The sequence below is a fragment of the Lissotriton helveticus genome, chromosome 5_1 (genome assembly GCF_964261635.1).
Source record: "Lissotriton helveticus chromosome 5_1, aLisHel1.1, whole genome shotgun sequence".
In the NCBI taxonomy this organism is placed as follows: Eukaryota; Metazoa; Chordata; class Amphibia; order Caudata; family Salamandridae; genus Lissotriton; species Lissotriton helveticus.
In genome coordinates, this window is record NC_136065.1 from 557808703 (window position 1) to 557834871 (window position 26169).

Sequence of the window (26169 nt, forward strand, 5' to 3'; positions counted from 1 at the left end):
GATGAGGTTGGATCCTGTCTCTGCTCCTTGTTTGGGAACGCGGTGGGAGGAGAACTGGCCATGAGGCTATATAACCATACGGCTTTTATCATCTCAGTGCACCATCCCAGAGCAGCTAGCCCCAGCAAGTCAGGGTAAGTGACGCGCCTGTTTACATAGAGCTGCATGTGCGCGCACCCGCGAGAGCGCGCGCTCCCCGGGGTCAGAGTGCATCCAACTTGCTGTTTTTTCCCCATTGCACTTCCAGTTGCATGCTTGCTTTCTACCTGATTCCGAAAACAATTGGGAGACATTGGTGAAATGCAGTCTTTGCTAACGCTAATATGGGTATTCAATGTACAGTTGCAGCGCTGGCAGATATGTGCATGCCCCATTGTGCTTGCCAGGGGCTCAGCAAGCGCCTAGAAGTAGCTGTGTTCTGTAATTACAATACACAGTAGCGCATGGGGGTTACTGTGTGATTTAGCAATGTATTTACTTTAAATGCACAGTTTCGTCATTGCATTTGTTTGAACCTATGGGGAGCTGAAGTGCCATGTATGATAAAAGTGAGGCAATGTGACATGTTAAAGAGCGTGACATTTTAATGAGCATTACATTTGAACGTGAGCCATGCCGCTTTTTTTTCTTTGAAGCACGAAGACGCAGTGCACTGCTCACCTTAACGTTGTTCTGGCTTGTTGTGAGGTATAATGCCTGTTTACATCCTGCTGCGCTCTCATCTGTCGAGGGAAGGGATGGTGAGAGCTCTGGCAGATGCTGCCAGGAGCTACGGTCACAGTCCGCTGGGTGGCAGCAGAGAGCACCAACTGGAGGCTCGCGCACAGATTTCCTCAAGTTTTGTGGCGTATTATTACTAAATATGGCTCTTGTTAGACTCCGGCGAGCTATAAACCAGCAGCTTTGTCGCCCCACCCCCTGCAGTCATTTTTTGGCACAGCCCTGGCCTGAACTGGTGTTTAAGCAAAACCCTTGACCTGGAATTCTCTTCCAAAAACAGACATTTGGAGGAGTATGTCCTAATTAGGACATGATGGCTTTCCTTCCAGCTCAAATCGTTCATTCAAGCTGCATCGGCGTGAGCGATCTGTGTGGGAACAGGCTGTGTTTCTTTTCAAACAATCTGCACTTCAGTTTCTCTCAACCACTTCTTTTAACATGTTTAGGAACATTTTGAGAGATTTTTACATTTTCACCCTGTTTTGCGCAGCAACAAACGAACATGAGTGGAGAGTGTAGTATACTTTCTTTTTACACTGTAACATCTCTGGGAAGCTTGACAAAAATGCTTGAATTCTTCCCACTAGCTCTGATTTCTGCAGCAGTGGAAATGGCTACAGTGCAGAATTTCAGCTGCATATTTCATTTTAAACAGATTTCTCACAGCATTGCCAATCCGGCAGCCATGCACTATGCAGTGAAGCATATTAAATACCTTATGATATTTTAACATCAATTGCAACGTCCACAAACGATTTCTCCTGTGTGTTTGAAAATGCAGTTGCCCCCTTCACAGCACAACTACATTGCTGGACGGACTTTGATTCTTTTCTCAATGGTAACACAATAAACCTCAGCCACTATTTCTAGATTTTATCGATATTAAAAAATAATAATGATAATACATTTAAACCTTGAAACTCTGATGATGCGTTTTTGTGATTATTTCTTTTAGGAACTTTTCTGTGCGGGAGGTTTGAGGAAGTTGACATAAAAGATGTGCGACGAGGAAGACACAACTGCACTGGTGTGCGACAATGGTTCTGGACTCTGTAAGGCTGGCTTCGCTGGGGACGACGCTCCAAGGGCTGTCTTTCCTTCCATCGTGGGCCGCCCCAGGCATCAGGTTAACACCCATATTTACTATTTGCTTGCCGCCTCTCCCTGGGTCTTGCAGGGATGGACCCAGGCCATAGAGCAGACACACGAGGGCTTGCAGTCTATTGACAATGTGTCCAGATATCAAATGTTTGCAATTCCCTTCATTGCATGTTTTAGTTTGTTGGTATTCTTTTATTTGGCTACTGATCCAATTTCTGAAGTAATAAGTAGATATTCAGAACAGCCCATTAAATATTATGAGCTTATCAATGTATGGGATAAGGGCAGATGTACTGGGGTTTAAGGGAAATACTAGGAAATAGGGTGAGGAGGGAACAAGCTAGAGCAGGGTGTGGTCACCACTGCTCGGTAAGTCATCTGAGAAGGATGGGCACAGGACAGCTGGTCGAGGGATCCAGAAAGGAATCAGTTTTGAATCCATCATTCAGAACTAGGATCCCCTTAGAAAAGGCTTCTTAAATGAGAAGGTTTAGATGGATCGCGAAAGAGATTTTTCAGGTATATCCCCCCCTTACCAGAACCCACTTACTTTACTTCTCAGAGCAACAGATCAGCATATTTTAGGATTAATAATGTGTTCAAAGAGATTCATTTCCAAAAAGTTACTTCAGTTTTTTTGCTGCACAGACCTCACCACGAGTTGCAGTTTCTCTATGAAACAGATGCTCTGGTGGAATTATGATGCTCGCTTCATTTATAGGACTTGAAGTTCCACTGATTTCAACAAAACATGAGCATGTTAGCAAGTGTATTCTGATTTTGAAGGCAAATGATACATTACACATTCAATCGATAGGCATAAAAAGAGCACAAATCCATTACCAAAAATAAATCAGGATTTTCAGTGAGGCAAAAAGTAGTTGTCAAGACCAGAACAGCCATCGATTCCAAAGTCTTATTGTGTAGCAGATTAGCCAAGGCCACTCTTGCGGACAGCCATATATGGGAAGCAAATGGGTCTTCCAACAAGTTCTCTCAAGTCTACAGCTGCAAATTATTTTGACACATTTCTCCCATCACAAATGGATGGATTCTCTATTTCTTAGTTTTAGCAAGCAGGTGTCTCTCTGTCCCATGTTGATTTTATCGGTGTTCCTCCATGCAAAGCCTATCATATCAAGAGTGAGATAAGCCACTATATATTCTATTTATTCGATGTTGGAGAGAAAAATAAAACTAGGGACATAATTGGCTCCCTTACGTTCTTGATCACGATATAGCATTTCCAGTTAAAATATTGCAAAATGTTGTAATGGCTACATGCATACCCACAGCTATACAGTGGTCACCAGAGGCCATATTCTCTTAGTCCACCAACATCAAGAAACATGGTAGCCCACTGCCTTACCAAGAAAATCTTTCTGGCATTGACATCGCTTGGAGCAACCCAGGCCTGCCAGCGCCTTTTGTTTCCACAAACAGCTGAAAATACAAAAGCTGAATAGCCCGTCACATAAAACATAAATCAAAAGTTCTGCAGCTTTCACACATGCAAGATACGGCAAATGTTAAGGATATTAAGTTGATTGTACAAAGTTGCACATTCTGATATTTGGGATGATTTCAGTGAGTGACATTTAATCTCTTACAACAGAAATATTAAAAGGTTTACTCGTTCTACCTGTTCTGCCCAAGTTTGATTCGAGAGTCTGGTGACTCTCTCGGAAAGAAATGTAATTGTCAGCAACAGCCCCCTGCTTGAATATGTTTTGTTATAACATAGTATGCCATTGGGTACTGGTAGAGAATGCAGGCTTAGTCCCCTTATCAGTAATGCAACCCTGTATTAATCTGTACACAATTGAAAAACACAGACCTGTATTTCCAAATCACAGATAAAGCCAAGATCCCCTAATAGGAAATACAGTCTTCACATGCAGTACACTATGCAGAATATTGTGGTATTGAGCAATCCAAGCAAACCTTATAAATGGTCTAACGGGGACAAAATAAAGCAGTTCCTGAGTCCCAGTGCTAGGATTTTTACCACTTTTGGAAAAATTAAATTTTGAAGCCCCACCCCATCGTGGGGACAAAAATGTATGTTTCTAAGGGCATTAGAGCCCTTCCTGCTGGTTGGGCCGTTAGCCTTTCCCTCATGCTAGAACAGAACATACAGTTATAGTAACTATTTCAGCAATGAAACATAATACAGCATTAATATTTGCATTTCGTGAGATAATTTTAATAGACATAGCAATATTTTTCTATACATTTATTTACATAACAGGTATTTCTAAGCAATATTGGCATTTTTGGTGTAAGGGTGCATATATCAATCTTTTCTTCTTCCTTTGTTTTCCTAGGGTGTCATGGTGGGGATGGGCCAAAAAGACAGCTACGTCGGTGATGAAGCACAAAGCAAGAGAGGTATCCTGACCCTAAAATACCCAATAGAACACGGCATTATCACAAACTGGGATGATATGGAGAAGGTACGGTTAATATTTTGAAATAGCGCGTGCACGTTGCTCCTTTAATCAATGTGGCAAAGGTGTGTCAGAGACACTAAAGGTATATTGAATCTAGACATGGTAAAAAATCAGTCATTTTTATTTACAACAACAGGTCAACATAAAATGCCAGATTCACAAAATAAGGTCAAAGTTAATCAAAAAGATGTTCAACAATCATCAATCAAGAGAGTCCTTCTCTCAAGAAATCTGGATGCATGACAGTCTGGGGACATCCACCAGGGTTGGGCCCACATTTCCGACCCTACACAACTAACTGACTGGAATTTTGGGGATTCCCCGGCTTATCTCCAAAATGTCTGCCAAGTTGCATCCTTCTCCCTAATAGGACCCACCGCTTGGTAGAGGGTGTTACCCAGTAACCCAGCCCAGTGTGCCCCACTAAGGCAACAAGGCTGCTCGCATGTCCCCATCACTCATGGGCAATGGTCCACGTGATGAACGCATGTCCCCATCACTCATGGGCAATGGTCCACATGATGAACACATGTCCCCATCACTCATGGGCAATGGTCCACATGATGAACGCATGTCCCCATCACTCATGGGCAATGGTCCACATGATGAGCGGTGACACAAAAAAAATACTTCTGGCTCCACCCCATTCACACATCCCATGACTTGTCAGCAGCACCAACACAACAAGTGATCAATGAAGCAGATAACACTCTAATGAAATGAAAATGATTCAGTGAGAAAGGGACTATATTGATGTAAAATGACACAGTGTGACAAATCAGTAGCATTAAAAAGATTGCACCTGTAGATCAAAACATATCAAAGTAAACTGTAAATACAGGTAGATCTACATTGGCACTCTGGCCCAGGGAAGAAAGGGAAAGATGATGATCCCCAGCGTGCCACCAGCTCATACTGTGATGTTCCAGAATTCCCTAGGCCTTCCCTAGCCTCAGAACTAACAGTGCCCATCTGAGGGCGCACTCCAGTCCACTAATTTCACTGGCACTATTTTGCCATTTTATTTATCGGTGTCAAACAAATGATTTCTTGACAGGAACACTTGGAGTGAGGGACACACTGGCACTTGGACAGGGTCTCATTGAGTCGGGAACTAAGGCATTGACACAGAGGCGGAAGTGTACAATTGCACAGGGATAAGAACACACTAGTAGGGACAGAGAGACACACGGATATTAGCACAAAACACACCGGAGCTGTGGTCGGAACATGCTAAAGGTGGCACTGCCATTAAGTGAGAGCAGGAGAGGGAAACTGACACCGGGAGACACTGAATGGGGTGGGGAGGGAGCCCCCAATCTGCGATCGGGAGGCACTGTCATAGGACAGGGGGGGAAAGGACAGGGCTGGACGGGTGCTGTGGCAGGAAGAGAGTGATAGGAGAGCAGGGTCACTGATGCTGGACCGGGACACGCAGATGCTGGTGGGGGCGGAGGGGGAGACTGGGACAGGAGCTAGCGTGACTCCTAGATACAGTGTATTCTGTACACTTCACTGGTACAAAGAGACGCTCAAACTGGAACCAGGGAGAATGGCCCTGGAGCGGGCAGAGACATGTATACTGTGGCAGGCAATGCTTTAAATGGGCCGGGACTGTCCGGTACAGAAGTGCCGGCACTTTTTTATTTTGAGAGGGAGAGTACCGGCACTTCTCAAGAGCAATGCAATGCTTTTAATTGGAGCGTACCAGCACTTCTCAAGAGAAACGCAATACTTTTATTTAGAGAGTACCGGCACTTCCCCGAAACAAGCAGGTACGCTGGTACAGAGTACCTGCACTTCTTTTTTTCCATTTCATGCACTCGGGGCAGGGACACGCACTTAAGGGGACAGGGAACACTCCCACCAGGAGGGGAAGATACTGCACGCAGGAAGACCCCCTCCACTGAGGCAGTGAAGATCCTTGCACTTGGACAGACACACACACTGCTACTGGGGAAGCTGACCCTTGGAATGCGTGCAGCGTGGGCACTCGTAGGACACAGTGACAGGGAACACACTAACGTGGAAGTAAGACATACACTGACTCTAGGGCGGATATTCACATAAATGACTAGTGAGACAAACAGAATGGGGCGCACACACTATGACAGATAATGTGCGGAGTGGGAAAAGGCTAGGCGAGTCGCGCCCCCGCTTGCAGAGAGCAGACATATAAGCATGGAGTGCCTAGCATGCTGGGAAAGTGGCCACGTTGTGTTCGGGATATTACATATCTGGGCACTGACCAAATACCGCCACCATTGGGCTATATTTCTAGTACCCATGTTTGCCGGCGTCATTTCCACCAGCAGCGACAGTGAGTGCTATTGTTTACTGTATATATCGACACGACCTACTACATTGTATTTGCTCATAATACTCCCACAGCCACAAAGAGGCACACGACTCTGAATGCAAATACACATGCAAAAACAGCTTACTCCCTTTAAATACCCTAGCGTGGCCAGTGTGTCGCGGGCCTTAGTCAAGGAAGGAAATGCTACCCTTGGCTGCAGTTTGAACTATACATGACAACAATAATCAAGGTTCAGTACTCTGGGCCCTGGTGCCACTGCACCTGCTGCACCGGTGGAAGCTCCACCCCTGCTGTTAGACCCCGTTAGGTATGTTGGAGCAATTTAGGATAAATCGGTAGGGTTATTAAAACAAGCAGTGCAGCTAAATTGTGGCGTCAGTGCGAGAAATATACATATGTTTCTCATTCTGATATCAGAGCAGTATTTGACATCTGTACTATTAGCTTAGAAATGCTACAAGACACTACTGCTTTCATGTTACAGCACGGCAATGACACGCACTTCGACTCTTATGCCTCTCTCCTGGTATGCAACGTTTACAACGAAATTTTTACAACGCACTACCATTACAACGCAGGTATTACCACGCATACCATTACAACGCATTGCGCTGGGGGGCGCTCTAGGGTAAGTAATAAGTTTAATTTTCTATCCAACACCTTCCCTAGTGTCCACGGGGACTGGAGTTGGAATAGAAAATTATACTTACCACTATCCAGCACCTCTAAGCGCTATGCGTTGTAACGGTATTCGTTGTAAATACCGCGTTGTAAAGGTATGCGTGGTAAAAGTATGCGTTGTAACGTCATACATCCCTCTCTCCTATATGGCAGTGGTGAATTTAGGGCTCCTGATCCCTTCATTGGCCACAAAGGTTGTTTTACTAACATGTGCTAACGAATTCGTGAACTACAGCTTTAAGGCCAAATAACTTTTAAAGTGACCGAGACCACACTTTCATGCCACGCATGTGAAAACAGATGCAAGCGCAGTACACCCAGGACTGGCAAAAGTCACATGGGGTGGGAATATTTCCAACCGTTTGCAGAGGGACTGTCAGTCTACAGAAATATAATTCTCCAATCGTGAGTTATTTAAGCAAGATGAGTAATTAGAAATTTGCTCGGAATAAGGCTAAGGAGTTCCCAAGCTCTCAAAACTAAGGGCCCGATTCACAGAACTATCTTAAGACAAAATCGTAAACTTACTACCATTTGGGTATTCACAGAAGGCACTTACTTGTTTTGGTATTCACAAAAGGCGCTTACTCATTTCGGTATTCACAGAAGGCGCTTACTCATTTCGGTGTTCACAGAAGTTAGGACTCCTAACTTTATGACTCCTAAATGCCTTCTGTGAGTGTGAATTCCGAAAGTCTTAAAGTTAGGATTTTTCTCAGTTTAGGAGTCCTAAAGTTAGGAGTCCTTACTTTACTACTCCTTAACTGAGAAAAATCCTAACTTTAAGACTATCAGTATTCACAGAAGGCATTTAGGAGTTCTAAAGTTAGGAGTCCTAACTTTACTACTCCTAAACTGAGAAGAATCCTAACTTTAAGACTTTCGGTATTCACAGAAGGCATTTAGGAGTCCTAAAGTTAAGACTCCTAACTTCTGTGAATACCGAAATGAGTAAGTACCTTCTGTGAATACCAAAATGAGTAAGTGCCTTCTGTGAATACCAAAATGGTAGTAAGTTTAGGATTTTGTCTTAAGTTAGTTCTGTGAATCGGGCCCTAAATGCCTGAACACAGCTACAGTCTGCGTTCCCCGCTCCTCTAGTAATTACAGCGGAGCCACTGATCTCGCTCTGAACCTGCGCATTGTGTAAATAGTCTGTCTGCGCTGGGCACAATGACAGGCTTTGTGGCTAGACAGGTGCGGCTTCATTTGTGCCGGTGGTGCCAGGTGATGGGCACCGGGGGAACTGGGACTTAAATCTTTCATCATCAGTCTTTGACCCAGAACAAGAGAGAGAAAGACAGAAAAGTGAGAAAGAAAAGGTATAGCAAGAAAGGAACAATGAGAGAAAAAGAGAAAGTAGGGTTGGAAAAAGCTGCAAGAGTGGGAAATGAAGAGGGAGTTTAGAGAGTGGTGGAAGAGAGAGGCACCAGGTTGAATGAAAATTCAGCCTTGGTTGCAATTGGCATCCGAGCCGCTCGGCAGAAGGGAGCTGTTTTTAAAAGCTCTGGGCCCCTGCACATCCTTAGTTATTTATTTGTGACACATTGAGCGTGGACACACAGTGCTAGTTTTTAGCGTCCTGTTCTTCAGCGCTCAGATCCTTATATGGCTTCATAAGTGCAAGACTGCAATGGCGGCCAGTATCAGACTCTTCTGCTGCAGCAAACAGTCACACAACAGCAGCACATCCACAGCTTTCAATCAGAATTTCATTTTTATCGTTGGCACTTGATCGAACGTAAACCGTTGCGTTAGGTTGTACAATTTCAAGTTTTTTTCTAAATGCTTTTGATAGAGTTTCAAACATTTGTATACATCGACGGATGTTGTTTTTATGAAAACGTACTTGCAGAGTGCTGACCCCCTGGTGGTGACTGCGTGTAATCGTGTAGAAACAAAACATTGAAAAGCTTGAGAGGTTCAAGATTTCTAAGCCATTGTAAAATACCACCCACACACCCAAATGGCCTCTCATCATTCTTGTCAGGAAGAAATGAAGACAGAGGTCGAAATCCAAACATATTGGCATTTTGCAACAAACCCGTCTGTATGTGCACTGATTTTTTTTTTTTTTTTTTACACTGGCTCCCCATCAAACAAAGAATTACCTTTAAGTCATTATGTCTAGTTTATAAGGCAGTTCATGGTCTCGGTCCGATTATCCTGAAACAGAGTTTTAAACAATATTTCCCTGCCAGAAATCTTCGGACAGCAAAGGCACAGTTATTAATAGTGCCTAGATTCAAACAAGCAAGATGGGGAGGCAAAAGCGTTGTGCGTGAAGATTCTAGAATATGGAATGTACTTCCTCTTGGCATAAAAACAGCACCCAACCTCCTTGCTTTCAGGAAAGAGGTAAAAACCTGGTTATTCAGAACTTAGTACATCTTTTGCCCTCTCCTGATACTTGCATCAACTCTGTTACAGCGCTTAGACGCCTCAGGGTAGTAATGCGCTTCATAAGCTTAAATAACATCACATAACACTGAGATGGTGTGTACTGATTCTGCAAGGCCCTGTGACAAGCCCATTGACTGACACACTGAATTAATTTGTAATAATCAAGTTGCACAGGTCTAATTAGGTGTAACAAAAGTGCCCTGACATTTTTACTATGGCGTGCTCTCCGACGTACAGCGCTTTCTCTCTCTTCATTTGATTTTGCAGCATATTGTGCCTATTTTAATCAAGGCAGCATTTTCCCAAGAAGTACACAGTTTAGCACATGTTTCCTCTTTCCTTAACGGTTACCAAGTTTCAAACGAATGTATGACGTTACAACGCATGCATTTACGCATGCACTTACAACGCAGTTTTTACATCGCAACATCCACTACAACGCATGATACTACATCACATATTAAAAAACTACCTTTGCAACACATTCCATTAAATCGCATACTTCCTTTACAACGCATACCATTACAACGCATACCAATACATTACATTTAAGGTAAGTATTTGATAGTATAGGGGTAAAAGTTACTATTCTAATTCCAGGGGATGCAACAGTAGGGTAAGTGTTGGATAGTGTAGGGGTTAAAATTACTATTCTAACTCCAGGGGGTGCAACAGTAGGGTAAGTGTTGGATAGTGTAGGGGTTAAAATTACTATTCTAACTCCAGGGGGTGCAACAGTAGGGTAAGTGTTGGATAGTGTAGGGGTACTATGCGTTGTAATGGTATGCGTTGTAATGGTATGCATTGTAATGCCTGCGTTATAGTGACATGCAGTGTAGTGTCATGCGTTGGTATGCGTTGTAATGCCTGCGTTGTAGTGACATGTGTTGTAAAGGATGTTGCGATGTAATGACTGCATTGTAAAGGTTGTGTCCCGTTTCTAACAGTCTGCTATAACGGATTGGAGCCCCATATTGCTACACAAATTCGACGTGAAACCTGGGTCATGAATACAAATTTAATGTTAGGCCTCTTGTAATTGCAGCAAGGACCATGTTAGCTGGTATATTTTCTGAGAATATGTATTACATACTACAGTATATCAACCCTGCTCAAAATCAAACGAAGAGAGATAAATAAATAAATCATATCAGCTATTATATGTGGACATTTCTGTATTTTAAAAGCTACTAAAACTGAATGATTTATACACTTTTTCTTTAAAATGTTTTGTCCGAAAGTGTTGGTAGCTAGTGCAACACACTCAGATTAAAGGCAAAGAATAGTGATAAATATTTGTCCGCCATTGGATTTGGGGAGTCTTTCACACACGTTTATTTTGCATTAACTGAGTTAAAGAGTAGTGGAATATTTGTGAACCTATATAGATGGAATCATGTCAGTTTGATCATTTCAGAGCAAGATGACTCACTCATTTGACCTTTTGAGGGCAATTTGAACCTGTCTGTGATCATTAGCCTGCCCGAGCGTCCCAGCTGGCGCCTAATGAGTCACTGAGCGCCCCTGGTCTGTGAAATGGATGCAGTGTGCATTATTAATGAAGAGTGCACACAAACGAGATGCAGCTGGGGAGCAGCACACCCGTGCCACACAGTGACGTAGCTGCCAAATATTGGAAAATATCTCATATGTGAGGCTTGTTTCTCCAGCCCCACTGACAGCCAACAATGGTTGTGGCTGGTCCTCTTTTCATGGCCATCAGATTGAATCCATGCAGCAGTGGTTGAAGTGGTGACAATGTGCCTTTTAAATCCATAGCTATCCTTCTCAATCCAAATAAGTGACTAAGATATCCACCACTCAAATTACTTTCATATTTCACTATACTAATTCACCACTAATCCTTTATAGGTTCCGGAGTAGCGTGCTACTCGCCGAAAAAGCGCTTCAACACCTCTTCAGGGGTAGCAAGAGCTATATAAATGCACTTACAACACAATACAATAATGGAAAAGGTACAGCATACTGCCTTGCAAGATTTAGTCTGCTATTGAAATATTGATTGTGGGCGCCATTGGGTAGTGGAGGGGCCTGTGCTGGTTTTTTACATCGGAACAAAGAGCCAAGTTGTCACGTAAGTTTGCAGGCTGCGCCCAATCCAAATGATGCATTTGTACTAGTAAATAAGCCTGCATCAGATAATAACATGCTGCGCTCCCTCCTCTGGCCACTGCACACTGAGCTGCAGAGATGCCACTGCGCATGTCCAACAGGTTGGGCGGGATACCCTCAATGACGGTAGCGGACAGCTATGCTGGTAGGTCAGCTGGTCGTGGCCAGGTGTGGGATCAGACATCATTTCTAGCAGAGACCAAGATGGGCAGATTGCAGCGGAAGGTCCACAGGTGTGGTACCTATCACCCATTTAACTCTGAAAGAAGTTGCTATACCACTGAAAACACAGACTCTGATCAGAGTATTTCCCTTCAGTATGCTCTTCAAGATAAGTGGGTATATTTACAAGAAACTGTCGGGCGCAGTGTTATGCCAAAATTGGTAACACTGCCCTCCAACAGTTTCAAAACGCAGGGATGCACCGTTTTCACAAGAATACTGCACATCCCTGTGTTTCCCCTAGCGCTGGCACAAAAAAGGCTGCCTAGCGCCAGAGCAGGCACCGTAGCGCCATTTTGCTAGGGTGCCTGTGTTGCAGGGGCATTTGTTTATGTGCAGGAATGGACGCCTTCCTGCACATAAACAATCTTTACAAGTGTTTTGCTCTATCTATGTGTGTTGCAGAACAAAAAATGTTTCCTCGTGTCGCCTGCTTAAGATCAGGTATTCCCTGGCAGTATTTTTGGCCAATAATAATAATGCAAAGGAGTTAATACCATCAGAACAATGGAAAAAGTGACGTTCTGGTGGACCCTAGGAAAGAGCGGCTCGTGCATGTAAGAGTGGTGGGGAGGGGTGGGGGGGACTCGACAGATAACGTCAGAGGAAAATTAATAATTTATTTAATTTTCCCTCGTCATCGTCTGTCGAGTTCCGCCACCCTGCCCACCGTTCTTACCTGCGTGGGCCGCTCCTGCCCCTAGGGCATATTTGTAAGAAGGTAACGCCAGCAGAATGCCGCTTTCTCTGACCTTCTGGTGGTGTTAATTTGTTCACTTTATTTACAAGGTGGAGGTAAGCCACTTAACAGGGCAGAACACTGCCTTGTAAATAATGCCCCTATTTATGCAACACTTAGCGTGAAAGGGGCGTGAAATGGGTGTTGCTGTGGGCGTTCCATTGCAACACCAATTACCTTTTGACTGGGCCCTATATTTACAAGGTATAGGGCAGTGCAAAAAATACCTTCAGGGAATACCTGGTCTTAAGCAGGCGATACGAGGTGAAATGTTTTATTTCTCCTCGTATTTTGCGCTTTCCATGTGTGCTGATTCTGCAGCACACAAAGTTAGAGCAAATTGCCAGTAAAGATAGTTTAGGTGCTGGAAGGTGTCCCTTCCTGCACATAAACAGTTGCCCCTGCAGTGCAGGCACCATCGTAAAATGTTGGTAGGGTGCCTGCGCTGGATCTAGGCAGCTTTTTTGCACCAAAACTAGGGGAAACACAGGGGTGGCCGTATTCTTGTGAATATGGTGTATCCCTGAGTTTTGAAACTGTTGGAACATGGCGTTACCAATTTAGACGTAACACCACGCTCCAATAGCTTCTTGTAAATATTTCCCAAGGTTTCTGGTCCCCACCCTGGTGGTGTAGGCCTACTGTGCTCTGTTTTCCTTGCACAGGAAGACAACAGCATGGTTTTGTGCAAGAGTCAACTCTTAAATGGTGCAAGGGAGCCAGGTGGACCTAAAAAGAGAAGATATTACTAAAATCATAAATGTTTTTTCTGTTTTGTTTTTTGTAGATCTGGCACCACAGCTTCTACAATGAGCTGCGAGTGGCACCAGAAGAACACCCAACACTGCTAACAGAGGCTCCATTAAATCCTAAGGCCAACCGCGAGAAAATGACACAGGTAAGCAACTGCAAGCTGACGAGCTTGCGGCACTGCCAGTGTGCATGCGCCAGAGATCAGACAGGGAAGCTAACCAAGGCACAAAAAAAACCCCAAGTAACCTACAGGTAAAGAGATGAGCCACCCATCAAATGTGTAGTGAAGGATAGGACACCAAGAGAAACTGCACTTTAGAGGTCATTACCTAGAGTGGTAAAAACATATTTCTGTAAGCAGATGGGGAATAACTTGAGGGAGCATTTTTCAGCTTCTATGTGCTTAGCTCCTCCCATTCTTGTGCTGGTGAAGTCCACTTCCGCTATTTTTGTGGCGTCTTGAGCAATCCACAAAAATTGTGGCTATGTGGTCATGGTGCTACCCAAACTTTGCCTGACACATGCACCACTGTAAAACTCTATGAGCCTTTGAGAGCTACGGTTGTTAAAGGGATGTTGAGCAATGTGTGTGGTGAACCTCAAAGTCCAAATTATATATTAAAGGAATGGAATCCAAGGCTATCACAATGACACCCGGGCAGGAAATGGCTATTTAAAAATATGCTCCCCAGTGTGTGACATACCAGAAAGAACAAAATGTGTTGCATTCAAATTCAAATAATTATTGTAAGGCTAGACTTCTAAGCACCTATGTTAATTTGTCATGGCCATGGGCGTAGCCTTGTACATGGGCTGTGGTTACACCACTGGTCATGGTTCAAAGGTACAGTATTAGTTAGGGGGCACTGATACAGCATTGACCATGAGCCAATGGGTCCAGCATTGATCTTGAGCCAATGGGAACAGCATTTATCATGAGCCAATGGGAACAGCATTTATCATGAGCCAATGGGTACAGCATTGGCCATGGTCTATGGGTACAGCATTGGCCATGGTCTATGGGTACAGCATTGGCCATGGTCTATGGGTACAGCAGGGTGTAGTATTGGTAATTGGCCACGCGTGTAGCCTAGTTCATGGCCATGGGAAGAGCATGCATTATATCACCATAGTTATAGCGCTGGCCGTTGGTCAGGACTATAACATGGTAAGTCATGGGTTTACCAAGGGCTTCATATGCAGCAAGGGCCATGGGGCGCGGGGGATACGGGTCAATGGCTTATAGCAGGGGCCACACATATAACTTTTTGCATAAACCATATCACAAGAGCGCACTAGACTCTTGGAGCAGTTGTTGCTGCCATGTGCCTTACTGCCACCTCACTATCAGGTCGTGGACATTTTAACTGTTGCTTTTAATATAAACAAACACATTTCAATTACATTTCAGATCATGTTTGAGACCTTCAACGTGCCAGCTATGTATGTTGCTATTCAGGCGGTGCTGTCCCTTTACGCATCTGGGCGTACAACTGGTAAGCGCCCAATTCTGGATCTCTTTGTGAGACACATCTTACCGATGCATCCCTGTATCTTAGAAGCTATGGATTGAACAATGCGCCCTTCCCTTTTTCGACAGGTATTGTGCTTGACTCTGGGGATGGTGTCACTCACAATGTGCCAATCTATGAAGGTTATGCCCTGCCCCATGCCATCATGCGTCTAGATCTGGCTGGCCGTGATCTCACCGACTACCTCATGAAGATCCTTACGGAACGTGGCTATTCCTTTGTGACTACTGGTGAGTCTTTCTTCTAGCTTCATTGTATGCACACCTTCATGTTTCCACAATACCTGGCAGGCGTTGGTGAAATCCTCCCAATCATTTACGGATCGTATCCAGAACAAAACGCCTGCATCTTTTCATACTCAATGAGTTCATGTAGATCCTTATGGAAATGGCAAAAATAGGCCGTAATGAGGTTACTGCACATTGTAGTAAAGGAAGATACACAGTCCAGCTGTATAGTTAGATAACCCTTTAATATAGATTCCTTCTAGGATTAATGAGTAGGAGAAGATAGGAAGTACAGATGTAACATTTACTACACACATCTAAACTTTTCACATTGAATTCTAGGCGTGTGGCAGAACCCATTACCTTATACAAATTACGACAATGGTATGGAAATTGCAGTAAAACGTGTTGCAACAACCACGGAATTTGCTCTCAGTATCCCTAAAAATGTACCTAATTTGTTCTGCTTAGCCCCTAAATCCTACAGTAAAACTGTAACTCCTATATATGTCAAATTTAGGACCGCATTGCTGTATTACCTCAAGAATTAAAATTCCGTTTTAAATGGGCATCTAATTATGCATTACGTTGTCATTCGACAGTCACCGCGGTGATCACAGTGTTCTGGGTGCAGCTTTTTAGCTGTCATTATAAATTGAGGGCCCATCACGATCAACATTAAAATATGTGAAGTGATGTAGAACAACTGACTTCACCGGTCACCAAATGCTTAACACCAGTTCCAGTCTACAATTTCTACAGACATGCATTATGTCTATTAGTTTCCGGTAAGATAGTACGGTTGGTTAATGCACCTGCTAGTGCAGCTCTGTGTTCGAGTGTTGGAGCCACAGGTTGGAATGGCTGCTTGGCCTCTCTTTAACATGAACAGATTCCCTCGTGAGCATAGCTTCTATAGGTTGCAGCATCTAAGGTTAGTACAGCATTGGCTGTGAGTTGTCACTCTTACAGTTTGGCTGGCTATTGGAGTAAACAATGCATGTTCAACTTTAGGAATGTGCACATCCTCACTGCAGAGTGGAGTTTGACTCTGGGTTAAACACACTTGCTGCAGGAAGTGACGTCAATGAGCACGGAGAATGCTTCTCGTGTACTGCGTTTCCTAGGCATGAAAGAGGCAGGTGTGGAAAGTTATCACTCAGGAAAGGCTGCGGCTTCTGCCTGGTAGAGCTTTAACCAATCCAATGAGAGCATCAGACAAGCCCTGGCCTGGGATGGGACACTCTCCAGGGGAGGGCCAGTGGGGGACGAGCCGACGAGTGCATATCGCGGGGTAGGAAGAGGAGGGAAGAGATGGCTACAGGTAACTGGAATAGTCTGGCCTAGAAATACAGAGATTCCTCCAAGGATATTTTGAATGTTCCCTAGCACGTTACATTGAGTGTGACCAGAGGCTCGCAGGCACTGGCAGGCTCAGAGCCTGGATTTCCCTGGAGTTTGCTGTACGTCGATTCGCCTCCACTATCTGGCCCGTGTGCAGATGCAGAGTTCCCCAGTGTTCCCAGTGAGGGGCAGGGCCGACTTTAGCACTGGTGGCGCACGGTGCGACAATCACTTTTGGCGCCCCCACGTCCCATGACCGCTTCCTCTGATTCTCCCACAACCACCTGGAAAAGTGCCCATCTCTCCCAATCATAAGCTATTGCTAAACACAGTGCCCCCCTGGGGTCAGAGCACCCCAGCCACAGGTAAGTGCCCGGTGCAGCCGCACCAGTCGCACTGCCCTAAAGCCAGCCCTGGTGAGGAGGTAGAACAAGGCAGGGTTTGGTAGGGCCTCCTCTACAATAGGACCAGAAAGGCTTGCTACTTCTTGTACCCAGTACCATTGCGTGACTCCTCAAAAAATCAGCATAGAGCGCTCTAATCACCCTGAGGGGTATCTAGGCGCTGTGTGGGGTGGAGCTACTCGAACAGCCATGTCTTGAGGCCACTCCTGAATTTGTCCAGCACAGAGTGTGAGTAACATATCGATGACGCTATACTGCCCAGCATGTGTGCAGTCGTGCATGTTCACCACAGTGTGTGCAACATGAGCCCACCGTAACATTAACATGATATTGAGGGAGATTTATAAAAAAGTCACGCAACGCAGCGCTGCCCCTGCGAGGCTGTGCTGCGTTGTGCAACAGGGGGGTGCAGGAGAGCGCCACATCTTCAGAGATATGGCTCTCTCCTGCCCTTTCCCCCACGCCCCGCCGATTTCCGTGGCTGTGCGCCATGAACACACCTTAGCACCATAACGCTAGGGCATGTGACTGAGTCTAGCATAGGTTTTGTACAGAAAGGGTACCCTTCTTGTACAAAATACTGGGCCTAGACACGATGGGAAGATTTTCTCACTTTGTATGCGCGCTGTGCAGTACAGCAAGGATGCAAAGTCGGAAAAGCACAGAGAAATGAAAACATTTCTCCTGTTAGCGACTCCTTTGAAGGGGCGTTAACGTTTGACGTAAAACGATGTCTACAAATCTTTGTAAATATGGTTTTGAGTCAAAAATCATGGGTGGTCGCATGGGAACGCCCATGTTCTACCCATGTGATGCCCCCTCGGTGCTAATTAACGCAAAACAGTGCTTCTCTCTGCTTTGCACTACTTTGAGGGTGCTTTCCAGCATATAACAAATTTTGCACTGGAAAGTAAATAGCAAAAAAAATATTTAGCGCTGGTTATCATAACTTTTGTGTCGCAAACCTGGTGCAAAATGTTTGTAAATCTCCCCCTTTGTGTCTAGTACTGAATGTCCCACCTTCTAATTCTCCAGAAGTGCTGTTGCCTTAAACACGTTCGGCTTCTCACAAAGGCGAGTGGATGGAGTCGTTTAGAGCTCTTATGGTGATAGGTGGCTGTAGAGTAGCTCGACAGTTAGGAGTTACTGCCCAAGAATCACTGGAGATATTCTGTGTGGGATGTTGCGTGGCACTGGTGACATGGATCGCAGAGGTTGACTAAGCTGGTCACCCTCCTGGACACATCGACTCAACCTTCTAAACCCTCAATCAACTACAGACCAAGGGTGGCGAAAAAGGGCCAGTAGGGAGAGGAGTCACGGAGTCACGTGGACATGCTCGCGATTTGCTCCATCCATCGTATACAACTGTAAGAGCTTCTGCCTAGTCGGGCTTATGGACAAGAAATGGCACCTCAGCCCATCCACGCATGATCCTCTCTGTTGCACCGCTCTCCTGGTGAGCATGAGTACTAAATACTAAGATACTTCAGATCCAATTCATTTTAAAATGATAATTATTGCAAGATGGAGGGAGTGGAAAGGCTTGGGTGGAACTAAATGCAACAAGGATTTTCAACCCATTTTTTCTTCAAACCAACCACCTTTACTCTCTCTATCCCTCTCTATAGGTATCTCTCATTTTCTCCCTTTCTCGTCCTCTTTCTTCCTTTGGTTTTTCAGTCTCTCACTAACTCATGGTTCTGTCTTCAACTCCCTCCCTCTGGTCTTATCTCTTTCTGTGTCTGTCTAGGTTAAGGCTAGCATGTCTGGTAAAGGAGTAAGAATGTTGCAAAGTGGAATGGTCCAGAGAAACAATAAATGAACATGCTTCCACATAGGAATACAAAAGGGTAATCGAGTATTGGTTAATGAAGTGCTGACACCATCTTTATTTATGTATCAATTTCTTTCTTGATTTAAAGGGCGGACAACATGAGGGTCTGATTGATCCAAGAACTTCACAAATTCTTTTTTAAAGGCAAATTCATTTGTGAACGGAGGCTGTTTTGAGCGTTGAGTCATTCATTTGATGACCTTAAACAAGCTTTGTTACTTTGTGTCACAATGGAAACATAAATGGAATGCGGCTTGCCATTAACAATTGAAAATGTGTTTTTTTCTTTCTTCTAACCTACAGCTGAGCGTGAAATTGTTCGTGACATCAAGGAGAAGTTGTGTTACGTGGCCCTAGACTTTGAGAATGAAATGGCCACTGCGGCCTCCTCCTCCTCTCTTGAAAAGAGCTATGAACTACCTGACGGTCAGGTCATCACCATCGGTAATGAGCGTTTCCGCTGCCCTGAGACCCTCTTCCAGCCATCCTTCATTGGTGAGTGCTGCGTTGCTTGAGAAAGGATTAAAAATATGTACTCCTTACCCTACCCCTGATACTAAAAGAGGTGGAATGACAGCATTTAGCAGATCCATTTGGGCAAAATTTGAGAAGTGTGGGCATGAAATGCCCCCGACCACATAGGACGCACATCCTCCTACCCTAGCGGGCCAAGAACATTTTGGACAGTCTGATTGGCCGTCACAAGGCCAGTTGGGGCACCTATCCAATCAGGTTACCGTACACTCTCTGTTGTCCTAAGAGATTAGAGGGCTACTGAGAGTCCATGCAGTGGCACTTCAATTTCTTACTGTTCATCCCCATGGCAGGGGAGTGAAATCCTCTTGGATTTTTAGTTTCTGCTATTCAGTGAATTGATAGGCCCACCTCTTAGTTGTCAATAGTGGGAAGTTCTACTTGGCATCCGATCAAGCAAGCGATGGCCCCAATCCACCAAAAGAAGGAACCGGAGAGTCAACCTTCAATCACTTCCAATTCTGTATTTCTATTTCCTGTTGAAAAATCCAGCACACTGCAGCTGAAAAATTCCAGGTGCTGATTAGTCACTTTGAGCCAGTGCTTATTGAATGTTTCATGTCCAGTTCAAAAAAAGGTTCTAGCTTCATAGTTGCCACCAACCAAAATAAGGGGGATTCTGGGAATTCAAATGCTGCTTCGAGCAGACATTCAACATTAACAGAAAATAAAATATCTGATCTGATTTTCAGGTTTTATTAGGAAGTCCTTAATGATTCATTTTCCAGGTATTTCAAGTCTACATTTTTCAGTGTGCAGAGGGTTGGTAATTAGAGTGTATCAGTGAATACTTATGTTTTTGGGGAATTCTTGAATCCCTTTCCTTTCTTAGCTTTTGTAGTACCTATTCATTTCTGTATGGAAACATTAGGAATGTAGTATTTGACTCTATACCAATCCTTGCATTTGTTTAGCAGACACCCGCTTTGGGTTTTAATATCGTTTTTTATTATTTATTTTTTTACAAAACGTCAATTATTGTTAGTTGAGGATTGTGCTCTAGTAGGTAAATGCAGTGTTCAACTTAAGCCAGTGGTTGCAGGTGGTGGGAACTGGTGTTCACTTTTGGTTACCTGGACTTGTTTTTCATCATTAGAATTAGGCCCAGAGAAGGAGAAAGGGGGAACCAGGCGAACGAAGGTGAAACAGAAAAATAGGGAAAGGTCTGGGTGAAGAAGGGATGAGAAAGCACATGCAAGAGTGCGGTAAGGAGACAGGAAGCAAAAGGTGCTGAAAGAGACAGAATTAAGACAAGGAAGTATTGGTACTCAGCAACCTGGCTATCCACTAGCATTAGGTCCCACAGATTCCTAAGAAAACTTGCCCCTCCCCCCAATATTGATCATTTTTACAAAATAAACACTAGCATGACTTTTTACCACGTGCACCACAGACTCTGGTTGTGAGCACATTCATCTTTCTATAAAGTTTGAAATGTGGTGTCCTGCTGGTCATCAGCCTTGCATTACCTTTCGCGACATTCAAAACCTCGTTTTTTCCGCTGCTTCTTAACCCGTAGTCGTATTATTTGTTTTCCTTTTCCTTATGCACACAGGCATGGAGTCTGCTGGTATTCATGAAACAACTTACAACAGCATCATGAAATGTGACATTGACATCCGGAAGGACCTATACGCAAACAATGTGCTATCTGGAGGCACAACTATGTACCCTGGCATTGCAGACCGGATGCAGAAGGAGATCACTGCTCTTGCTCCCAGTACAATGAAAATCAAGGTATGTGGAACTTGCATTCAAATCTTCTCTTATTCACTGGGAGGCATTGCTAGCTCTGACTCCCCATGGCTCAAAGGGTGAATGAGGCCATTCCCCAGATCTACGCCCTCTTGCATCACTCACCACATTCAGAATGCACGTCTAGGGGTTTAGGCGTTATGTATTAACAGAATTATTCAATTTTACTGGGTGATTTCTGCTTTTCAGAGTAAGCCTTCCCACTAGGATGAGAGCACCGGGGCACTACATTGATATGTGTGTGAGTAGTTATAGAGTTAAAGCCAGGTGACCTATGCAAAAAGAAACCCAGGCTTGCTCCTGTCTTTGATTCATTCTCATTCAATACTTCAATTTCTATTTCGAACTCTAAATCAGTTCTGTGATCGGATTTCCATCAGTGTGACAGGGGATAAACATTTTCTCTTTCTTGATTAACCCAGTAACAGTGGTGTGGCAGCTACTCATTTTTGAAAAAACAGAGATAGACCCCACACACCAAGGGGACAGGGTACCACTAAACACTGAATTCACAAAATCCCCCTCAGGACCAAAACCTGAACCTCATACGACACTCAACTCTACACACATATATATACCACATTCAAAAACACATTCTTCCCATAAGCAGGTATCTCAAGAATTGAGAAAAAAATATGTTTTAATTTTTATGTATAAACAGTTATAAAAATAAATATATTTCTTTTGTGCTCAGCATCTGAATATCACAATTTGTTTAAAAACACGTGCACACCAACATGAATATGAATAATAATGATAACAATAAACAAAAACCTAAAGCAAATGAAAAAAACTAAAAACACTTTTTCACAAACAAAACGATAAAACGATTACAAAAGGGAGAACAGTTAAGACACATAAATTGATCTATTAAAAATACTCAAACCTGCTATATGTATCAACAGAGATCCATGATCATAACCATATTTCATAAAAGGCCTCACAGTTTACAGCAGATTCTGCTTTCCTATTCCATCAGCAGCAACTAGGAGACCTATGTTTGACTAAGTAACGGGTCAACTCAGTATTAGTTATCATTGACAGCAAAAGGGTGTTAGATATCACTTCTGCTACCTCTTGGATGTGATGAATTGATGACCATATCGGGAGTCAAGAAGCCAGAGCAGAATACAAGAAGCCAAAGTATTGCCCTCTTTGCTGTAATATTCCCAAATTCGATATTTATATGAGCATACTTCTTATTTGCTGCGCTATAAATTTAGGAGGTAGCTGGTTGGTTCTTATCTTGATAATTCTCATTGTAAAGGAAACGTACTTGGTAAGAGGTGGACCTTTCTAAACAAAGTTTTCATAAAGGAAGATATTGCACTGTTGTCTCAATCTGTAGAGTGTGGCAGAGCACAAAATGCTGGCCCTCATGTTCTTGCAACGTGTGGAAAAAGAGAGGATTTCATCCAATGAAATTGTGTTGCTGCCATCTTATGCTGAAACCACACTTACCTAGCTCTATGACTAGATACCAACTAATGTGAATTTGGCTGTGTCTTTGTATGTGGCTGCGAGGCAGATTAAACTTCGACTACACCAGAATTTTGAAATTAGTCCAGCCATTGGACACCTTCTCTGGACTACTGTGGGGTCATGCTAAGGTCAATCCATGACCATGCCTTTAAAGTAGAGCTAAATTATTCAGAAAGGTTCTTACGTCTTTCTTAGTCTGTTGCATGATGTAAGCCAAACATGAAAACTATTCCCAGGTCATTACAAACGGCAGATTGTGTAGTCTGACATTACCCTAAAAAAATTACATGGCCTATATTTTCTGCAAGACTACCCATGCAGACACTAAACTGACAACACACTGCATGCGACGCTGATCTGTTTCTTAACAAAAATAACAGATGCATATCTTGAATAGCAAAGCTAATGGATGCGCCCATGCTAAATTTACAAGCAGCAGGCAACACTCTCAAACACAATCTCCTGTTCTCCACACATATAAAGCTCCATTTAGGTGAGGAGTCCCCCAAGGACCCATTCCTATCGGCATTGCTATTAACATCCCAATGTAGCATTTATGTTACCCTTGCTGTCTCTGGGTCCCAGATCCAAACAAATGCAAATCACACCGACCGGTGACTAGGCCAGGTGACCAGAGAAGACCCTTTAGTTCATGCAAACTGTTTGTGAATATTCATGCCAGCATTACTCAAAAATGGTTCAGTCTCAATATGAGAAGCACGCCCCTTGATGGTGGAGCTAAGATTAGTTGACAGCTTGATTATTTTTATGTCTCATTGATTGGTCATTAAAAAGGAATATAATGAGGTTTCTGGCAGAGAAACCTCCAGTGTCTATAGCTCCCTCTTTCAGTGGTAAAGTAGAACGTATTACTACTACCTTTGTAGACTCCACTGGACACTGGTTCACACAAGAGTTAAGTTAGATGCACAGGCTATTGTTCATAAATCAATGTTGTGGCCCGGCAACTAGATACCAAAAACACAGATTTAAACAGTAGAAACCAACAAAAATCCCCCACTGGAAGGTCCAGCTTCTCATACAGACACTTAGCGGTTGGTTATGAGCGCCTTGTGAAATTCCGGCATGCGCAGTAATGCCTGTGAGGAGCATGATGATGAGTGGCTCATACTGGGTGCAGAAACCACGTTGTGAGAATTTAGCACTGCTAGCCACAGATCAAGATGCAATCTTAGCCGTGGCTTTCTTTTTGAGAGTCCGAGAGCCAATTACTATGCCCAGGTTCAACGAATGATTCTTGGCTCAATTAAAATCTTTTTATGTAAATGATTTTTTTTTATCAAATTTTTTTTTTCAGATTGAAGTGAACCATAAACAAACAGTAACATTACAAAATAATGCTTTGTAATCAGGTCCTGCTCTTACACCCGCCCACATTTCCAGTAATTACATTATTGTTTGATCATTAGTAGATGCATCATCTCGTACGGTAGATGAATCATAATACTCCCACCATTTACCAAAAACCAGTTGAATTTTTTTTAGGACAACCTCTTGAAAAGTTAATTGGTTCCTCTTGCTTTACGCACTGTTCCATTCCGGATTTCTACCTAGCAAGGGTCGGCGTTTGTGGTGACTTCCAGTCCCTTGCGATATCCCGCTTGGCCACCAATGCCGCCAGGCCCATTAGCATCTGATTCCCCCCCGAGTCCTCCAAGTCCATCGAAGATCCCTAGGAGGGCGAGTCTCGGTGTTACTGTTTTAGGTTGGCCCAAGACTCTGGACAATGATCTACCAATTTTGGACCAATATCAGGTCATTATTGAGCACTGCCAAAATTATTTTTGATACAGTGTGGTTTTTAAGACCCCATTAGGCAAATAAAAGAATGGCTGCAAAGAGAGGTAGTAATTTCCTAGCAATATACATTTTGGTGGGTGGGGAAGCAAGAAATACACCTAGTTAACCTGGTTTCACTTCAGACAATGTCACTACATAATCAAATGTCCTCTCGTGTTTGAAGGACTGATCATGCTTATGCCAGGCACCTACGCCATAAATTCACATCTGTGTCTTTAAACAGGGAAAAAAACATCGTTGTAATGTATACATTAATCCATGAACCCCAACACCACACTTTGCATAGCTGCAGAATTAAAACCTGGAGACCAATTTGAATCACATGCATCCAGTGAAAAATATTTTTGCCCCAGAGAAGTGACACATCTTGCTACTAGTTCCCGCCAATTGGCAATTGTTTTTCAAATGTATCTACGTACATGGTATGATCTGCAAGAAGGCTTGGTATGTGCTATAACATAGCAGTATACGTATCATAGATTCCCAGACCTACTTTTCTTCCCTATACCTATTCTGGTGGATTATCCGCCATAGTAAGTACATTAGAAATTTAGATTTTTAAGTTACCTTTGTTTCCTCTCCCCATGGAAAATGTGTTTCCAAGTAAAGGAGTCCCCCCTTCCCGTCGACCACAGAAAACCGCAACTGGAATTGTTGTCTCCTTATTTGCACGCTTACATCATGTTACATTTGCATGTGCAAATAGAGTGAAAAAAACAAACACTTGGAGAATTGTAGACACCCACAATCTTATAACCGGGTGCGTGTTCATGTCTTCCATAATAGTCACCCCAATGACGCTCGACTGGCCGCATCCATGTTTTCACCTCTAGCCATAATCACTGGATTTCTTGTGGCAGTGATTTCCATTGGAACAGGGCAGATATTGTGATTATTCAAACCTGAACGTGTCATTTGCACATGCAGATGGCACATTTTGTGTACCTAAGTGTAACTAAAATGCTTTGTTAACAGAGCCCAAAGTGACAAAGAACAAATTGCTGTAAAACAAGCTTTTCTCATATAATCTGTCCAAAACATGTAAAAGAGAAATAAGCTAAGGGAAAGAAGTTTTGAAAACAGCCAAGTTCTCAGTAAAAAAGTTGTGCATATTTTGAGGCAAATACCCCTATAAGGTATAGGCCACACTTGTACCATTTTGCAACTTTTGCACTTGTGGCCGTTTCAAGCACCTCTAGCGTTTTGTTGTTTTGACTTTTATGCTGATTGTTTGAATCCAAATGTGTACATTCTCCATATCTTCAAGTATCTTTTCTTTATATGATACTTGTGTTTTTCATTTTCATCCCGATGTTCCTCTTTAAGAATTTCTCGTATTTTTAGATCCATAATTTGTAAATTCCTTTTATTTTCTCTTCCCCAGATCATTGCTCCCCCAGAACGCAAGTACTCTGTCTGGATCGGTGGATCCATCCTGGCTTCGCTGTCTACTTTCCAGCAAATGTGGATCAGCAAACCAGAATATGATGAAGCCGGACCATCCATCGTCCACCGCAAATGCTTTTAAACATTTTTATCTTTTATTTTTTAATGTATTTTGGATTTCAACATATAATGTAACTGTGAATGTACGTACCAACAAGTACTTTCCCACAATTCCATCCCAAAATGTATTTGATTAATAGCTAACTGATTGGATACAATGTATTTTTTTGAAAAAAATAAAGCTTAAATATGCTACCCACAA

The 26169-nt window shown here is 43.4% G+C and overlaps 1 protein-coding gene across 1 annotated transcript; it reads left to right on the plus strand.

Annotated features, from left to right (window-relative positions):
- ACTA2 (actin alpha 2, smooth muscle) lies at nt 1-26169 on the plus strand. Its single transcript, XM_078642879.1, has 9 exons — nt 1-134; nt 1676-1846; nt 4149-4277; nt 13560-13670; nt 14937-15021; nt 15126-15287; nt 19173-19364; nt 20959-21140; nt 25846-26169. The coding sequence occupies exons 2-9, from the start codon at nt 1718-1720 to the stop codon at nt 25987-25989; spliced, it is 1134 nt and encodes a 377-aa protein (XP_078499005.1). The 5' UTR covers nt 1-134; nt 1676-1717; the 3' UTR covers nt 25990-26169.